Genomic DNA, 20,351 nt, shown 5'->3' with positions numbered 1-20,351 from the left:
GCAGGTATCGGAATGCTGGCAAAGTCCGGTCAATGGCTTTCACGAAGTTCTTCATCAAACCTAGTTTGATGTGAAGGGGTGGTAGCAAGATTTTCTGAGCCTCAACCAGAGCTGGGTGTTGGATATTCTTCTCTCCAATGGCTACATTCTGCCTGTGAGTCCATTCCTTCCTCATGTAGTGCATTTCCCTTGCTCGGCTATCCCACTCGCATAAGAAACACATGTATTTTGTATATCCTTGCTGCAGTCCCATTAAAAGGGCAACTACCTTCAAATCACCACAGAGGTGCCAGCTGTACTTGTTATACTCAATGGAATTCAGTAGCTGCCTTAAGTTATCGTATGTCTCTTTCATGTGGACAGCATACGCTACTGGAATAGATGGAAGAATGTTTCCATTGTGCAAAAGCACAGCCTTGAGACTCAGTTTCGAAGAGTCCACAAATAGTCTCCATTCTTGTGGGTCATGAGTGATTTTTAAAGCATTCATGAGGCCCTCAATATCGGAACAGAATATCAGATTACTTTCCTTTCTGAAGAAAGGCTCCAATTGCTGGTGGCGCTTTCGATATGCAGTAATTGTGACATCTTCTTCTAGAAGATTCCATTGTTGGAGTCTTGATCCTAGCAATTCTGCCTTGTTCTTTGATAAGTCCAAATCACGAATCAGGTCATTTAGTTCTTCCTGTGTTATTCTGTGTGGGGTTGATGATGCACCACAGTGAAAATCTGGATCACTGCATGCTGATGGACCAGGAGAAGAACAGGTCGACTCACCTTTGTCTTCGTCAGATGAATCAAGAGAATATTCTGCTGGAGGTTCTGGAATAGGAAGTCCCTCACCATGTGGAACTGGTCTCAATGCAGACGGAATGTTTGGGTAGACTATTCTCGACTTCTTTCGCTTCGTTATTCCGCCGGAAAGAGGAGGAACCAAGCAGAAGTAACAGTCATTTAGGTGGTTGCTTGGCTCTCTCCACACCATTGGGACTGCAAACGGCATTGATGACCTTTTGCAATTCAACCACTGTGAAAGCTGTGTTGTACATGTAGCACAGCATATATGCGGAGCCCAAGGCTTGTCTTGGTTACCAACCTTGCATCCGAAGTAAAGATGATATGCCTTCTTCACTTGAGAATTGATACTTTTCTTCTGGTTGGCAAATGTCACTTCCCCACAAATATAGCAAAAATTGTCCGCGGTATTAACACACTTTCGAGGCATTACTGTTCTTTATTGTACGTAAATGGATAAAATAATAAGTTTTATGTAACAGTAGCTTGAACTGTCTCGCACAACGTCTAAAATATTTTAAATGCTGAACCTATCTGATTGGGCTTTATATAGTACACTGCTTACGTCAGCTTCAGCAGCCGCCTGGCATTAGTATAATAGGCCTACACATGTATAGTACACTGCTGACGTCAACTTACTTCAGCAGCCGCTTGGCATTAGTATTGCATTGCATCAGAAAATGATGCAATCAACTGTGGATGATGTGAGCATGATGGTATTATGCAATGTTACATCATTATTCCGGATGTTGCTGCAGTCCTACTGGAGAAATTTACACAGTGAAACATAGAAAATGAGGTATATGAATATCTTCAAAACGAGAGCCAATACAAATTTTTCACGGTTATATTCGTGTTCGGCACACCAAAATACTACAGATTAGGGCCTTTTCAAGTCAGTAATGATTTCACTGTTGACCAGTGTTATCTGGTGAGCGCCACCTTAGCAGATGTAAGTTGAAATACATTAGGAGAATAATTTTAACTTACAACAGATTATGACGTTTTCATGACGTTTTCCCGCTAATTGAAAATGGAATAAGATGTTACATTAGCATGATATCCATTAGGTTTTTCTCTTCAAAAACCAAAACATAATTGCTACTTTAAGAAAATGAAAAACGTCTCATGGTGAATACAAAAGGTCCAGTTCATTCATTATGAACCAATATACAGACATGAGCCACGAGCCAATATACAGACATGAGCCACAGCCAATATATACCAGTAATAACACTAAGATGGACAAATGATGAACGAATTAGATGGATTGCTGATGATGGAATGAAATTTGTTGGAAATACTAGGCAACTTATCTCTGGGAGTTCTTGCACTTACAATAACCCAGGAAGATATTTCAAAACGTGTCCCACTGAAGTTCAATCGGAAACTTCCACAACTTGTCCAATGTATACTCAGGATCTCTCAGAACAAAATCTTCCTTTCATCTGATTAACCTTATTTTAATTTCAAGACTTATTGTACAGAAAAGTTGAAGAAATAATATCAATTACATCAAATCATTTTTGTAACCAGTCTCTACCGGATTTAGTGTCAAATTAACACTTTCAGAGGCTCTCTACAGTGGCTTTTTTGTGCTAACACATTTTAATGCCCAATTCACAACTGAGTTTATGAACGTTAGCGTCAGACACAAAATAAAAGTAAATTTTGTGAGCATCTACATTTGTATTTATTATGTATGGGTATATATCTTGTTGAATGTTATGTCTAATTTAATCTGGACTACTTATCTATATGGAGAATGGTTGACTAAAATTTGAAAGGTTGTGTTCACTTTGTATATTTCCAAACTTAGACAATCACTCGGTCTATATTAAGTGCAAAACCGTGACGGTGAGTGAGTGGGTTAAATAATAATCAACTGACGTATGCCGAGCATGAAAGGGGATGATTCAAGAGGAAAAAGGTCTTAAATATAGGTCCAATGTTCGTCCAAAAAATATATACCTGCATACTTATTATATTAATCACTATATGCCTGCTGGTTATGTACCGAACTATATCAAACGATTCAAAGCTTTCTGGTTAGAGATAGAAAACTATTTCACTAGTAAAGTGGAAATACTATTTGTACTAGTGAGTAAGTCACACATTATCAGATCAGGGTAAGTAGAACGCGTATGACTCAATTCAAGAACAAAAGTACAATTCCAAGAGGTCACCAGACCTTATCAAACTTGAAATAAAAAGTCAGTCAAATTGCCCACAAATCTAATCAGACTTCTATTTCACTCAAATTGTAGACCTTTTTCCTTAAATTGAGATGGAAAAGCACTTTTTACAATGAATATTGTAGATTTTATGATTGTATACATGAGTGTTTTAATGAATATTGTAGATTTTATGACTGTATGCATGAGTATTTTAATGAATATTGTAGATTTTATGACTGTATGCATGAGTGTTTTAATGAATATTGTAGATTGTATTACTGTATGCATGAGTATTTTAATGAATATTGTAGATTTTATGACTGTATGCATGAGTGTTTTAATGAATATTGTAGATTGTATTACTGTATGCATGAGTATTTTAATGAATATTGTAGATTGTATGACTGTATGCATGAGTATTTTAATGAATATTGTAGATTGTATGACAGTATGCATGAGTGTTTTAATGAATATTGTAGATTTTATGACTGTATGCATGAGTATTTTAATGAATATTGTAGATTTTATGACTATGCATGAGTATTTTAATGAATATTGCAGATTTTATGACTGTATGCATGAGTATTTTAATGAATATTGTAGATTGTATGACTGTATGCATGAGTGTTTTAATGAATATTGTAGATTGTATGACAGTATGCATGAGTATTTCAATGAATATTGTAGATTTTATGACTGTATGCATGAGTGTTTTAATGAATATTGTAGATTTTATGACTGTATGCATGAGTATTTTAATGAATATTGTAGATTTTATGACTATGCATGAGTATTTTAATGAATATTGCAGATTTTATGACTGTATGCATGAGTATTTTAATGAATATTGTAGATTGTATGACTGTATGCATGAGTGTTTTAATGAATATTGTAGATTGTATGACAGTATGCATGAGTATTTCAATGAATATTGTAGATTTTATGACTGTATGCATGAGTGTTTTAATGAATATTGTAGATTTTATGACTGTATGCATGAGTGTTTTAATGAATATTGTAGATTTTATGACAGTATACATGAGTGTTTTAATCAATATTGTAGATTTTATGACTGTATACATGAGTGTTTTAATCAATATTGTAGATTTTATGACTGTATGCATGAGTGTTTTAATGAATATTGTAGATTTTATGACAGTATACATGAGTATTTAATGAATATTGCAGATTTTATGACAGTATGCATGAGTATTTTAATCAATATTGTAGATTTTATGACTGTATACATGAGTGTTTTAATGAATATTATAGATTTTAAGATTTAGATTTTATGACTGTATGCATGAATATTGTAATGAATATTATAGATTTTATGACTGTATGCATGAGTATTTTAATGAATATTGTAGATATTTTATGACAGTATACATGAGTGTTTTAATGAATATTGTAGATTGTATTACTGTATGCATGAGAATTTTAATGAATATTGTAGATTTTATGACTGTATGCATGAATATTTTAATGAATATTGTAGATTTTATAATTGTATACATGAATATTTTAATGAATATTGTAGATTTTATGATTGTATACATGAATATTTTAATGAATCTTGTAGATTTTACGACTGTATGCATGAGTATTTTAATGAATATTGTAGATTTTATGACTATACATGAGTGTTTTAATGAATATTGTAGATTTTATGACTGTACACATGAGTGTTTTAATGAATATTGTAGATTTTATGACTGTATGCATGAATATTTTAATGAATATTGTAGATTTTATGATTGTATACATGCCTGCCGAATGTTCTGTGAAATAATAATTGCTACTAAGATGGTAAAAATTCTCAGTGCGAGGAAGAAATATTGACAGTTTGAGTGAAACTGGGGATATGTCCTCTGTATGTGCACCTAAAATGCGTCAACGAGCTTCAGTGTCCTGGATCAGACGCTTTCTGTGTAATCATACGAAAAGGATTTTCACTAAATGTCTAAGCTAAAAAAAAGAATGTTTCAAACTTCAAGTCCAAAAACGAAAACATGGCAATAAATGTCATCAAATACTAAGCATTTAATATACAAATGTGCGTACATTCATGCCAGATTTAATTTGACTAATCAATTAGTTCTACAGTAACCGTACTCACAAGCTTCCCGGGAGAGACGTACAGACGAACTAGCATTGAACATATGAATGATGCTATGTTTGGGTTGGGCTACATCATAGCACCATCAAATGCAACATCCTGCAGTATGTAACATCTCTGAACTGGATGCTTTTATGTGCAATTAATCTGAATGTTGGCGCTATGTGTATCTATTTCTGTACTGATGCCTCCAAACGGGAATGTTGTGTTCTTCAAAAGCTTGAAGTCAAGTTAGTTAATGGGCATTTCACCCAAATGTTGATAATCAGCTGTTTTTCTGTTAAATCTTCTCCATGGCTGATTTCTTATTTCTCTTCAAAGTTAGATTTCGCTGGCTAGAGCTAACATAGCTCAGTGACAATGTTTCAGGGATATATTTAATCGAGATTTTTAAAAGTATGATATCAGGTCTTGGCAAAGGTTGATACCGAATACGGAATTGAAAAATGTCAATCTGGATAAGTTAAGTGGGAAGACATTTTACGATGCAAAAATTCTGAAATCCACTTCTGGGATTATGTGTTTGTTTACACTCAGTCTGAGAGAGAGAGAGAGAGAGAGTTACGTTGAAAAACGAATAAAATATAGGAGAGAGAGAGAGAGAGAGAGAGAGAGAGAGAGTTACGTTGAAAAACGAATAAAATATAGATATAGAAAAAACGAATAAAATAAAGATTCATCTTTTACTAAGTCACATATATTCCCTTCATTAGAAAATAAATGTCACGATATAATTTGTTATTACTTACTCGATTTTTGAATTTCATTAAAACAACAGATATTAACAAAATTTTCAACTTTTGAATACAGTGAACGCTTATAAAACTGTAGGATGAATACCACTGCAAGATGAGTTAATGTTTCTATTATTTTACATGGAATATGAAATCAGTTATTAATTTTTCTGAAATATTCCATTGTCATTTATGGAATGTTTAGTAGAGAAAAGAAAACATATTTCGTATTGGGATTTGTTTCTGCAGCTGCAGTGTGTTTTATGTTTCCATTTTTGCTGATATTTTATGAAAAGTTATGTCCGTCCATGTATCTATGCTACACTTAGGTCTCACTGGATAGTTTCGTATTATGATACCCCCCTAATTTTTAAGGTAGAAGGCATGAACCTAATTATCACAAGCCTAGCATTTGTAAATTCACACATAAGCTAAATCTATAATGTGGTTTAGATTTACTTTGAGTTAGGCTTGGAAATAGGTTGGCTTGTTGGTAACTGCCTGTCACAGTTGGATTTGCATTGGAGATCAAATGCGTAACTTGGGCTGCAAATGATTTGTCGACTTGGCTTACGTATTTATGTGTGTCTGCTACAGAGGTAAATATCTAAAAAGCTAGATGGTTGAGGGGTGATGAAAAGTATGCTAATTTGTTATAGTAGTAGTGAACTTTATTCATGCATAAGGCACATACTGATTCTTTTAGCTGCCTTGTCACAGGAAAATATTCAAAATAGCTATTTCTTGTCAAAAATTAATGTAAAATTTAGGGGTTGGTGGCAGTGTTGGTTCAGTATAAAAACCACCAGTTGCATCAGGAATTAACCTGATTACTGCAGTCAAAATCTCACATGTATGCTTTCTACAAAAATCATTAGTCTGTTCTTATTTTGTATCTTCAGTGTACAATTATTTTCATTTTTCTGTATTTGGTCATTGTCGGATGAAAATTCACCAGATAAACTGTCCAGTGAGACCTTATCAGTCCGTCCTTCACTCAGATCTCCTTGTGACATGGACTTTACACACACCGACTGAGAGTGATTATATTTTGTATAATGTTTAAGAAACAAGATAGACGACAACGAAGGTTATGATTCCGGAATGCGCGCGCGCACACAAACTCCCTCTCTCTCTCTCTCTCTCTCTCTCTCTGAGGAATAGAGGACAATAATTAAAAATGTGGATATCTGCGATTATTGATTTTTCCTCCGACCATAATGCATGGAATTTTAGGACGTGAACCCAAATGGAAATTTAACACCCATCTCTGTCAACATTCCTACAATCTGAACAAAAAGAAGGTCGCCAGAATGATCGATATCAACGCCAAATAAAATGTGTGAAGCAAGGTAAAGTTTTAGCAAATGTCAATTTGAAGTGTTTTGTGACAGGCTGACAAGTACAGTTTTAAATATGAGAATGTTGGCAAGAAATAAATAACTTAAGAAGAAAGAAAAAATTATGCTAATGGATAGATTGATATGTATATCATTAGGATAGGCAAGAATATACGAAATAAAATACACACTTACCTTTTGGTCCTGGCAAGTGCGAAAATAGATACGCATTAGTAACCGGTAACAGGAGAAGGAGAGGGAGCATCATGGTAGTAAAAGAAAGAAAACCGGTGTTTCAAACAAACAACATGCAGTCCCCTTCTCCAAAACTGGAACTAGTGTCTACTATACACATCACTTGTACCTAAGCAATACCTGTGAAACGATATGATCTGTATCTCCCGAAGGCAATAATGATCTGGTGCATTTAAATAAAAGCACATTTCGGACCCCCGGAAGCCAGATCTTTTGTTCTTAGTCATTGCTTAATAAGGCTTGACAAGGGTGTACAATTATCAGTGATCTTAATATATTCAACTGATTGGCAAATACCAATTTAAATCGTCACAATTTTGCATCTACCCGATATATACGTCTGAAGTCGTCACATCGTGACGTAAACACAAGGGCATATGGGTTTTCAGTGGGATTGATACGAACATGTCAGAAAAGTGGAGGGAAGGATTGCGTGTGCTATGATTAGAGTAGCATTATCATACAGATTAAAGAATTTTTAATTCGTACTCTACAGAGATTTGAACCCGGGTCATATAGCCTTGCCTGTACACACTAAACCCTATACCATCTCGTCCATGCACACATCACCCAAAAAATCATTAGACAAAGTGTTTGGTGGCGTTTACCAGCGGACCCGGGTTTTGAATATCCGTAGAGACCTGACCTGCATAATAATGTTATTTATTATTATTTATAAAATTATGTTAATATTAACCGTTCTCTTGCAGAATCCATGGATAGCAGGATATCACTCTCTCTCTCTCTCTCTCTCTCTCTCTCTCTCTCTCTCTCTCTCTATATATATATATATATATATATATATATATATATATATATATATATATATATATATATATATATATATATATATATATATATATAGACTGACTCCTGTACAGTGCAATTCACTGTAATCACATGCGTGTGTGCATATATATACTACTCTATTGCTTGTAGTTCTCGTCTTATTTATATATATAGTTTTGTGTTGTTTACTTACTGGCACTTTTAGAATGCAGTTTTAACGTATGTTACAATATAGTGTTGATATTTAAGGTTCGATGCCGTTGGTGATGATCATCTGCAGTAAATGACCATCGGCTGGAGCTTATCTTGACCATCACTAGTGGTGTGGTGTCCTGGTTAAAATTTATCGCGTAATTGTTTCTACCAAAATCTGATTAGACGATAGATTATGACATGTAGATATAAGTATTAAAAATGTCCATGTCCCATTGAAAATGAACATAAACATACATGGAGTGGGGGGGGGGCTGCTATCTATGTCCGTTGGAACATTCCTATTGAAAGACCCTGTTTTTAAATCAACCCATTCTAGTCAGTGTGTATAAAAATACGGGTCATTATTTATTCATTACATTTTTGTTTCATCCGAATTGGAGATTTTATACACAATGCAGCAAGCAAACCAACTATAACATTACAATGCGCGCGAGCGTGTGTGTGTGTGTGTGTGTGTGTGTGATTTTTATTTTTAATGTAGCTTTAATAATTATTAATTCGTATCGCTACAATGTCTGCAGTGTGCCAGTTTATTTTGATGTCTAGCACTGAGGCATCATGCCGCAGACATGTAGTTTGCCACATCAGACGAATCTTCTACAAGAAGACATTGCCATTGTCCCGTAATATTTTTGAGCACATCTATAATCACACCATGTCACACTAAATTATTAATGTCGCATTTTATACAGGAATTTTCGAGGTGTGTTTATTAAGCTTAGAATTGAAACAAAACACAACACAAATGCCTATAAATCTATGCAACTAGTTTTACATTTACTGTATACTTCTTCAGGCACAAAACTTCTGCCCTCCCCCCCCCCCCCCGGTCTGACAGCCTGCTGGTACCCGCACTATTACATCCATGCTCTCATCCAAGGGGGGTGGGGGTGGCTTGCAAGTGGCTCAGCAGAGATCTTTTCGGTACTAAACTGATACTATATTAAGTTACATTCCTCCATCTGTTTCTATATATGTATGTTTATTTCTTCCTATCTATCTATCTATCTATCTATCTATCTATCCTCGTTTATAACTTGTATAAACTCCAAAGTACTCAGAATTAATCTTTTAGTTATCAAATCACTGCTAAAAGATTAGTTAATAAAGATCCCCACTACAGCGCCACGAAACTTGTCTGGACCGATTGTTGACACTTACAAAACAGCAGTCAGATATTAAATATGATAGTCTGGAAGTCATATTCCTGAAGGTGACTCTGAGTGGTCTAAAGCGCCAACCGTTACAGAGCACTAACATCTCACCTATGTCTGCGTGGGTTCGAGTCTCAGATTCGGCCAATGTGGGTACGTGGTAAAACCTGCCAGTAGCTTCATGTGATTCGGTGGTTTCTCACGGGTTTTTCCTCAACCTGTCATGATGGCCGCCATGTTTAGCCTATCTTGTGCTGAAAAATGGCTTTAAACACTACAACATAATCTATGTGTCAATGGACTGATATTTTTCTAAAGGCTGACATTTTATCGGCACCTGTACAAGACTATGAGGAACACGTGTATTATATAGAAGAAGAAAAAAAACGTATTCATCTAATTGTCGCTTTAGAAGAAAGGAAATATCATTATATGCTTTTTTCTTATCCGTTAACTTTACATTGTCAGAATTGTGCAGTATTTTCCATACTGCACGGCTTCATATTGCACGAAACGTGTATCTAAAAATAGTATCGTGTATTAGGAACTACTTTGATTGTAAACAATGTATGCTCATGTAGCAGAAGTTTTAGCTTTTTGTTTATTAGATTTGTTTGCGGGTGAACTAAACAAACTTATTCATCCATTTGAAAATAGAAATGATAAAGTTAACGATGTGGGTGAGTTTACTGAGTCACAAATGAAACCTTCAAACAAGCAAAAGAGTGAATATGATATTCGCAATGTCCACAATAAACGTGAGATAAGCAGTTTTGAAAATACCAGTAAGATCATTTAAACAGTTATTTAGGAGAAGTATTCGAAATGTTTCGCAAATACAGTGGTTCATACTATGACCAGTGCTCTTATTTCCACTAGATAAATAGACTGCCACAAAACAAATGGTTTTCAATTTTCCACTTTAAACTTTTTGATACAATGTTTTGGTTTCTGCTAGCTATAGAAGCCATACAGGTCATATACATAGCTTGGATTCATCAAAGATTTTACATTTTCAATTTGACACAGTGATTCAAGGGGAAAATTTACTTCAATATAGAATTTTGCTTTGTTTATCTCGAACAGTGCTCATCATCAGAGCATATGCACTGCCTGATTGTACTAGTGGTGCTCCATTAGCAACACAAACTTCAAGGATTATATAGCCACGTTTCTTCTCAGAGTACGTTCTTACAACAAAATAGCACGTCTTTGATGCAAATTATCAAAGTATATTTTTAGAAACCCGAATTAATGAAGTCTGAAATGCTAATTTATCAATCATGTTTCTTTCTTTTCTTTTTTATGTTGGCAGAAACCTAGTTAGAATTTGCCATGAATACACAACTATTAGAAATGTCCATGTTTTATTTAAAATGAACAGAAACAAAGATTGATGGGGAGTTGCCATCCACGAGAAGACTGCTGCTAAATGATCTAGTTTTGAAATCAGCTCACTTATGTCCGTGTGTGTCGTAACTGCATTAGCCAGCATAAAGCCACTTACAGGACGTATATGCTAGACCCAATACCTGTCACCGGATCTGATAAAAGACAATGTTGATCGGGCCAAATTCAATAACAGAAGTGATATTTGTGTGCTTGGATAATGAGTCGGTAACTGATGCTAGAGTCAGAAGGAAACTTTAGGAGTCGGTAGATGATGAACGGTTAGAACGAAACTTTACGAATAGTCAGCAGCTGATGTTCGGTCAGAACGAAACTTTACGAATAGTCAGTAGCTGTTCCGTCAGAGCGAAACTTTACAAATAGTCGATAGCTGATGTACGGTCATAACGAAACTTTACACATAGTCGGCAGGTGATGTTAGGGTTAGAACGAAATGGTATGGGTCGGCAGCCGATGTTTGGGTCAAAACGAAATTTTATCAAGAATCGTTTTTTTTATATTAAGATCATTATTAATTGGAAGTAACCTGTTAATGTGGTCTTTTGACCCTAGAAATTGTTAGGAGGGATAAAATACTTATTAATTTTATGGGGAAAATGCCCCTCATCTTGATTCTCTTATTCTGTATACTTTGTTGTACCTTAACACCAGTCTTTAAAGGAATTAATTTTAGTGATGTTGAGTTTATATTCGAGAGGATTTATTTATTTAAATTATTCACTGGAATTACAAAGCGCTAAAAAAAAAAGTTCGAACTAAATAAATATTTGGGTATTATTGTGAATTCATTTAGAGACATTTTGGAATATATCATTGTGATGCATCAATATTTTTAGAACATCAGTACTGTTCCATGATATTATCACTTTCAGTTACTCTATACCTTATTTTTAACACTGATGATAGAACTTTAAGGACTATTTGTAATTTAATTCACAATACCGTAAGTTCTTTTTAAATTTTAATTTTATTTCACTTAATCACTTATAATGTTGCTCAAAGTCTTTTTACTAAATCACAGGGGCCCCGAGTGGCCGAACGTCTAAAGCGCTCACTGTTACGGATCACTGCCATCTCACCTGTTTGCGTGGGTACCGCTCCGGTGGCCTAGTGATTAGAGCGTCCGCCTCGGATGCGGGAAATCGTGGGTTCGATCCCCGGTCGAGTCATACCAAAGACTTACAAAAATGGTACTAACAGCTTCCTCGCTTGGCGATCAGCATTACGAGGTTAGTGTTAGGACTGGTCGGCCTGGTGTCAGGATAATGTGAGTGGGTGGGACATCACGCTACATGTCTGCGACATGATGCCCCAGTGCTATACATCACTATAAACTGCCACACTGCAGACATCGTAGAGATATGACTGAAAAATTATTAAAGCTACCTTAAAAATCCAAATCACACACACCGTTTGCGTGTGTTCGAGTCTCGGGTTCGGCCAATGTGAGTATGTGAGAAAGCTTGCCAGTAGATTATCGTGGGTCGCTGGTTCTTTCTGGGGTTTTCCCGGGTTCTTCCTCCACCATTAATACTGTCCGCCATGTGTAGCCTATCTTGTGCTGAAAAATGGCGTTAAACCCTACAAAAAACAACAACAACAACTAAATCACATTCAGTACCAATGCAGGTACTACAATCTATCGTGGTAATTTTAGAATCACATTCGGTACTAAGAAAGGTACTACAATCATCGTGGTAATTTTAGAATCACATTCGGTACTAAGAAAGGTACTACAATCATCGTGGTAATTTTAGAATCACATTCGGTACCAAGAAAGGTACTACAATCATCGTGGTAATTTTAGAATCACATTCGGTACCAAGAAAGGTACTACAATCATCGTGGTAATTTTAGAATCACATTCGGTACCAAGAAAGGTAGTACAATCATTGTGGTATTTTAGAATCACATTCTGTATCTAAATATGTACAACAATTTAGCGTGGTAATTTTAGAGTCACATTTAATGAAACATAAACATTGCAATTAAAGCTTAGTATTTTTAGAGTAAAACAGTTTGGACGTTACATTTCGTAATATACATGCCAAAATTCGTACATATGATCCATTTCATTACACCGTCTGTATTATGAAGGTCTTTGTCACGTTTTCTTTTTCTATGATATTTGAATGTTATATCATGCCAGGACCATGCTATCAAATAAAGGAAAGGAATCCATCTGTCTATTTGCACGATCATACAGGTATATACATATTTTTGATTATCGGACATACAGCTGTTTATCGACAACATTTCTTATTCTGAAGTTTGATTAAAGGAATTGCTCTATATTTTCCACTATCTTTTGTTAGACATTTTCAGGCTGTTAATAATAATAATAATAATAATAATAATAATAATAATAATTTTTATTTAACGATGATAACACATCTGGTTATTAAAGACCAATCTGCCATGTGGTTCTCAGTTTTTGTAACAAGTTATATCATAATTGTTTTAGATGTCACTTACACACACTCAAGTATCATCGCACAATTACTCACACCACCTAAAAATGGATTAATATGTGTAACTACTGCTCCGGTGTCCTAGTGGTTAGAGCTTCCGCCTCGGATGCTAAAGGTCGCGGGTTCGAACCTCGACTTAGTCATACCAAAGACTTTTAGAAAAGGTATTAACAGCTGCCTCGCAAAGCGCACAGCTTTAAAAGGTTAGTGCTAGGACTGGCCGGGACATCGTGATACATGTCTGCGGCATGATGTCCCAGGGCTAGACATCACTATAAACTGCCACACTGCAAACATCGTAGCAATATGGCTGAAATTTATTAAAGAGGATATTGAATAAAGAGTACACTAATAAAAATATGAAGACACTTGAGGTTACCGTTACATCCGTAAGAAAACGCTAAGACACCGCTCTCCGTTCCAAGAAAATCCGCGAAGTAATATGCCAAAGCTGATAATGACCCCACATTCTACAAATTATTAAAAATGAGCAAACCCCCAGCATTATATAATCTTCACATCATAAGGGCTATAACCCTCTTAGCGATCACACCGTAAGGTGAATATGAATTTAATGGAAGGTGGTACCACGGACTGAGCCTGTATTACCGGTCATAGCTTTGACTGTGTCTGTCAGATATAAACAAATAGATGTCACGTGATTGTGAATTTCCATGAAGACTCCCGGGAATATAAGCAGATTTCTCACCAGTTTAATGTCGATTGGTGATATTTTGGAATGCTTGATCAAATCACATTTTTGTGACACTTTTTATACCTACAAGGATTTGTATTGCTCATTTATCAGAGAAATCAGAAAAATTTGCATTTTTCTAATTTATCCATGGCTCAATATCGTGAACAAAATGGACATATTCACACACACACACACACACACACACACACACACTTGTAGGCAGAAGAGTCGGGTGAAAAAAGATAGGTTAAATCTATGGTACTTTACACGCGCATTTCACACGGAGTGCTAAATTTGAACTGGACCTTGAACGTTGTTTTATTTTTGTTCCTTCAACAGCACTTGCAACACATTATTTCCTACTCTGTTCGAGGAAATAAGTTCTAAGTGCCTTTTCCAATGAACCACCAAGGTTGTTGTTGTTGTGTGGTTTAACGCCATTTTTCAGCACACGATAGGCTATACATGGCGGACAGTATTAATGGTGGAGGAAGAACCCAGGAAAACCCCGGAAAGAACCACCGACCCACGAGAAACTACTGGCAAGCTTTCTCAAATACCCGTCTGAGACTCGAACCCACGCAGCCAGAAGCGAAATGGAGTGATCCGTAACGGAGAACGCTTTAGACCACTCAGCCACTCGGGGCCCCAACACACCAAGGTAGCTAACCCAGTGTGGCCATAGTGTGTACCGAACCCGTAACCTTTGCATTATGAATCCGACTCGGTTTTAACTGAGATACTGCAGAGCCTAATTTCTAATTTCTCCTAGAGATTCTATAATATTTTAATTGCATGTGGCTGATTTTTTTAAAAGTTACGACCATTTATCTCCTTCCTTATTCAGTCCTCTAGAATCATGACACTCATTGAAGACTAGTCTTTTGCGTCAACAGAGGACGGGTTAAATTTGAAGCCCCTATATATTTACGGCGAGGACTAAACTACATTTACAATACATGTTGTTATTCATCAAGCACGGAGAAAAAGTCTAGCCGTCTGCTGTCTCTACTACCACCATCATTGTTTCTACTACTACTACTACTACTACTACTACTACTAATAATAATAATAATATTATTATTATTATTATTATTATTACTATTATCAATTTTAGAGAAAAGTTGCAGTGATCTTTGCATTGTTTTCAAACGGTTAAGTGACCCTACTTATGAAAATGGTTTCAATTTGCAAAATTCGAAAGGTATCGTGTAGTTAGTATATAAATACATACGTGTATTTATATTTCGAGAGTTGTTGCTGGAAATGATACCATAAGTGTTTGAAAATCTCTATTACATGTTACTTCGCATCTTTCCAACAGGAGGCGCCAAAGAAAAACCCGTCCCGATATTTGGTTATCCTCGGAGTTGATCATTAGCCGGAACAATACATTGTTATCAATCGAGCGGTACATAATTGTCAAAACTGCAATAACATATGTATCAATGAAAACAAATATTGTCTTATATTATTGTTTGGTGTATTAAAATATGCACTATATTAGCACTACAAGACACTAAAATTGTCATTTGTATTCTTCTTCAGTTTAATTAAAATACATCTTTTTGGCTCCTTACGTTGAAACCTTTAGTGCCAACCTATTAAATATAAAATCTTAATGCTAGTAACTTCATTTTCTTATACGCTGATTAGTGTGGCTTAATGAAAATCTCTTAAACAATAGTTACAAATGGCATTCTTAAATTTACAGTTAAATACATGGAAGGAAGAACTTGATAAGTAAATACAAAATGTATAACGTATTGTCTTATTATTTGTCTTCACTCATTACAAGACAATTAATTTATGCAAAGCAAATGTGAGAACAGTGACTTATTTAAACCTTAGACGAAAAGAAAATAATTGCCTTATTTTGTCAATAAAAGCGAAATATATGGTCACAAAGAGGTAGATAGACTTGGTATGAATTTATAATAATCACGTCAGTTAAAAGGATCCGGACTTGCGCAAATAAATTATTAAAAAATGAAGAGGGGGGTGTGTGTGTGTGTGTGTGTGAATCAGAAATATAACCCTTTAAAAGCATTACATTATATGTTCTATTGCCACAAAAATTAAATGTAATGTTCTAAATCTTATTGCAAACTTCACTGCAAAACTGAATTTGACACACCAGGAACAATACAATGTTGTTAAGACAATGATAATTCTCTCTTTTTGTCCCTTCCAAGTAATATTGTAGGTATAGTTTGTCTGAATACAATAAAAATAGAACCTTTCACTTCTAGCAAATCTGACGTATATCATTGCACACACACGCACACACAAAACACACACAAGTACATCTCTCTCTCTCTCGCTCTCTCTCTCTCTCCCTCTGTTCCCTTTATGGGCTTAATATCAAATTAAACCCATTTTAAAAAGAAGCATAGTCGTCTAAACAAAGATAATGCTACTCTGTTTTAACCGAAAGTTATTTTCTGGAGGAGAGCAGCTCTACCATTGCAAACTTTATTCACTTATATGACATATAAAAATACTTGTCTAAAATGACATCTTTTAAAAAAAAAAACTTATTGTCGTAGACCTTCAACCTGAGAATAAAAAGAACATTTACAGTTGCATATAGTGCAGATATTAAAATGACCTTAATGATATATCAAATTTATGTTAACGTAAAATATATTCAACGAGAATCTTGCATATTTCCAAACTAAACAGCTAAAATCGTTTCAAAGGCAGTCCAAAAAGTTTGATTAATTACCAAGTACTTCTCTAAAGAATTATTAAGAATAAGTTGCTGAATCGTCCATAAATTACATGATTTTAGGGATATGAATCGGTTGAAAAATAATTTTAAAAAATAATCACAAAGTTAACTGTGTCAAAATAAATATTTTATTTTTTTTGCAGATACGAGAAAATACGATTTTCCATTTGCGAATACAATATCCCTACATGCCTAATATTTGCTTACCTATCTATTAACTCCTTTTTTCGCAAAAATAACCTAACATTGTCTTTTTTTAACTGCTCTCATACCGACGTTAACGTCCATGATTCATACAATTTAGACATTCTGTAAAGCGAGATGAAGATATTATCTTTGTGGTTTTTTTTTTTTTTTTTTTGCTTGCTTATTAAGCAGGAAGTATACCGGAAATAATCTTGGACCGCTTTGTTCCATGCTGCCACCTATCGGTTTAAAGGGAAGATAACTGAATATGATCCCTCATTAAACAATTCTGCATGGAGAGGCAAGCCATTCACTTTATCTCTTTTTCTTTAATTGCATTTTTTACGGAACTCTAGGGCCTAGAATTTTTTTTCCATGTGTGCGTCAGTAACAAAATGTTAACTATTTTTAATCTGATGAGCGACGTTACAATACGATAGGACCTCTTGAGAAGTTTGAAGTAGTCGTATTTAACACACTTTGCCATTTGAATTCTTGTTTTTGTTTATCAAGGTACACGTAATAAAGGTCATCGCCGAAAAGCATGAACATAAACGTAGTTCGGATCCTTTGGTCAACTTCTGAGGGATACGAGTTTCGAGTAGAGACAATACCTTCGTATAAATATTAAACTATTCAGTACTAATAATTGATCTACACGTATGATGACAAAAGCAATTGCTTTTTGTGCCTTGTGTATTTATTATATATTTCTCATAAATCATTTTATGACTTTGAGAATTTGTTTAAAATAAAATGGCCGTAAGGTCCCAATCTGGCTACTTTTAATCAGAATGGGACGCAAATAAGGCGTCAGATGTTAATGTAAAAAATCATACAAGATAAGCTACATACGGTAAATACAGATATTGCACGTGACTCATTAAGTCTAAATTCTGGCAGGTGAGGTAGATATTAATCTGGACAGTGTCGTCATGCAGCAGGTGCCCGTGATAAATAACTACGCGTATCCCATAACTGCCTTATCCCGAGCAGTCATTTATGATATCGTCATCCCAGCATTACTATTGGATTATAAGGGCTAATTTTGCGTATTACGATACTCTGCAGACTTTTAACTTAAGTGGACTATAGATAGTCTTTAGGAAATCATTTAACTACAAAATTATATTTGGTGAGTATTTCTCCGTTAATTGTGTAATTTTAAAACTTATCTTCAAAAATGTATCCCATAAATTTGTGTGGTGATCCCTTCATAGTTTGTTTGACAATTTATTCATTGCAATTTTACTTTGATGAAGAAGGTCTGTCAAATGCAGGAAATATAATCTAATGAGTAAGATACGTTTTTATTGTTGTTTATTTTCACTTACACAAGGAAATATGGTTTACCTAGAAGTTTACCTAGAAGTATGATGGATATGTTATTATTCAGAAATTTGTGGTTTTGTTTAAGAAAAAAAAAAGGAGAATATTGAAAATATTTACCTCCTAATTCAAAGTTATTTTCTGATAATTTTTATGTCACAAACCATATCTCGAATATAAAAAGGCAATATCGGACTTTAGACATAATGTCTCTGAATTAACAATGCGTATGTTCATGAATTTATTCTCTACGTTAATAAATTAAGTAAATAAAGAAATAGCGCCAAAAAATAGCGATCATTGTGACCTGTTACTTCTGAAACATTTTGATATTTCAGTCAGAATAGCAATTAGTATTCATCATTTGGACAGTAATCAAATGTATATGCCAGTGAAACAACATCAATCAGTGATTATCGTGTTGGACAGTAATCCAAATGTATATGCCAGTGAAACAGAATAGTAATTAGTGTTCATCGTATTGGAAAGTAATCCAATGTATATGCCAGCGAAACAGTAGCAGTTAGTGTTAATCGTTTTGGACAGTAATCCAAATGTATATGCCAGTGAAATAGTAGTAATTAGTGTTCATCATTCTGCACAGTAATCCAAAAGTATATGCCAGTGGACAGTAGTAACTAGTGTTCATCATTTTAGTAAAACCATTCTCTTACGCTTTGAAATTCTAGTTGGTATGTAGGTTGGTTTTAGACATGCATACAAAGAAATTACTTACATAGGATGCATCGTGAAATAGTAAGTACATTTAATTTAAGATTACCACCTGGATCATTATTTACAAAAAGATAAATTTTAAACTTGATTTTTTAAATATAGAAAACAATAATCTCCGAAAGGTATATTCAGTTTGTAACACAATATCGTAATGTATATCAATATATTTAGTTTTTATCCAAGAAAACAAAAACACAAGTTTGCATGACAAGTTTACATAACTGTATATACAGATTATCGCCATAGACTATATATGCATATTATCTCCATAGACTAAATATGCAGATTATCGCCATAGACTGTATATGCAGATTATCGCTATAGACTATATATGCAGATTATCGACATAGAATGTATATATAGAATATCAACATAGACTGTATATTTAGAATATCAACATAGACTATATATATAGATTATCGCCATAGACTATATATGTAGATTATCGCCATAGACTATATATGTAGATTATAGCCATAGACTGTATATGCAGAGTATCACCATAAACCATATATGCAGATTATCACCATAGACCATATATGCAGATTATCGCCATAGACTGTATATGCAGATTATTTCCATGAACTATATATGCAGATTATCTCCATATACTATATATGTAGATTATCGACATATACTATATATGTAGATTATAGCCATTGACTATATATGTAGATTATAGCCATAGACTGTATATGCAGAGTATCACCATAGACCATATATGCAGATTATCTCCATAGACTATATCTCCAGATTATCGCTATAGACTGTATATGCAGATTATTTCCATGGACTATATATGCAGATTATCTCCATATACTATATATGTAGATTATCGACATAGACTATATATGCAGAATATCACCATATACTATGTATGCATTTTATCAACATAGACTGTATATGCAGATTATCGCTATAGACTCCATATGGAGATTATCTCCATAGACTATGTAGATTATCGACATAGACTATATATGTAGATTATTGCTTTAAACTATACATGTAGATTGTGGCCATAGACTATATATGTATATTATCGCCATAGACTATATATGGAGATTATCGACATAGACTATATATGTAGAGTATCGCCATAGACTATATATGCAGATTATCACTATATAATGTATAAGCAGATTATCAGGAGAGACTATGGATGCAAATTATCAATATATATGCAGATTATTACGATAGATTATCTGCAGAG

General features: G+C 34.5%; 1 protein-coding gene across 1 annotated transcript in view; it reads right to left on the bottom strand.

Moving 5' to 3' along the window:
* Positions 1-7,514, bottom strand: part of LOC149784371 (A disintegrin and metalloproteinase with thrombospondin motifs 12-like) — a 73,133-nt gene extending 65,619 nt beyond the window's left edge. The window contains exon 1 of the mRNA XM_089933259.1: positions 7,361-7,514. Coding sequence (XP_089789385.1) covers positions 7,361-7,433 — 73 coding nt within the window. The 5' untranslated portion in view covers positions 7,434-7,514. The remainder of the gene's footprint in view (positions 1-7,360) is intronic.
* Positions 7,515-20,351: the final 12,837 nt, after the last annotated feature.

The sequence above is a fragment of the Sinohyriopsis cumingii genome, chromosome 14 (genome assembly GCF_028554795.1).
Source record: "Sinohyriopsis cumingii isolate HCF-2022 chromosome 14, ASM2855479v2, whole genome shotgun sequence".
In the NCBI taxonomy this organism is placed as follows: domain Eukaryota; kingdom Metazoa; phylum Mollusca; class Bivalvia; order Unionida; family Unionidae; genus Sinohyriopsis; species Sinohyriopsis cumingii.
This window is presented reverse-complemented; position numbering and strand designations above follow the sequence as displayed.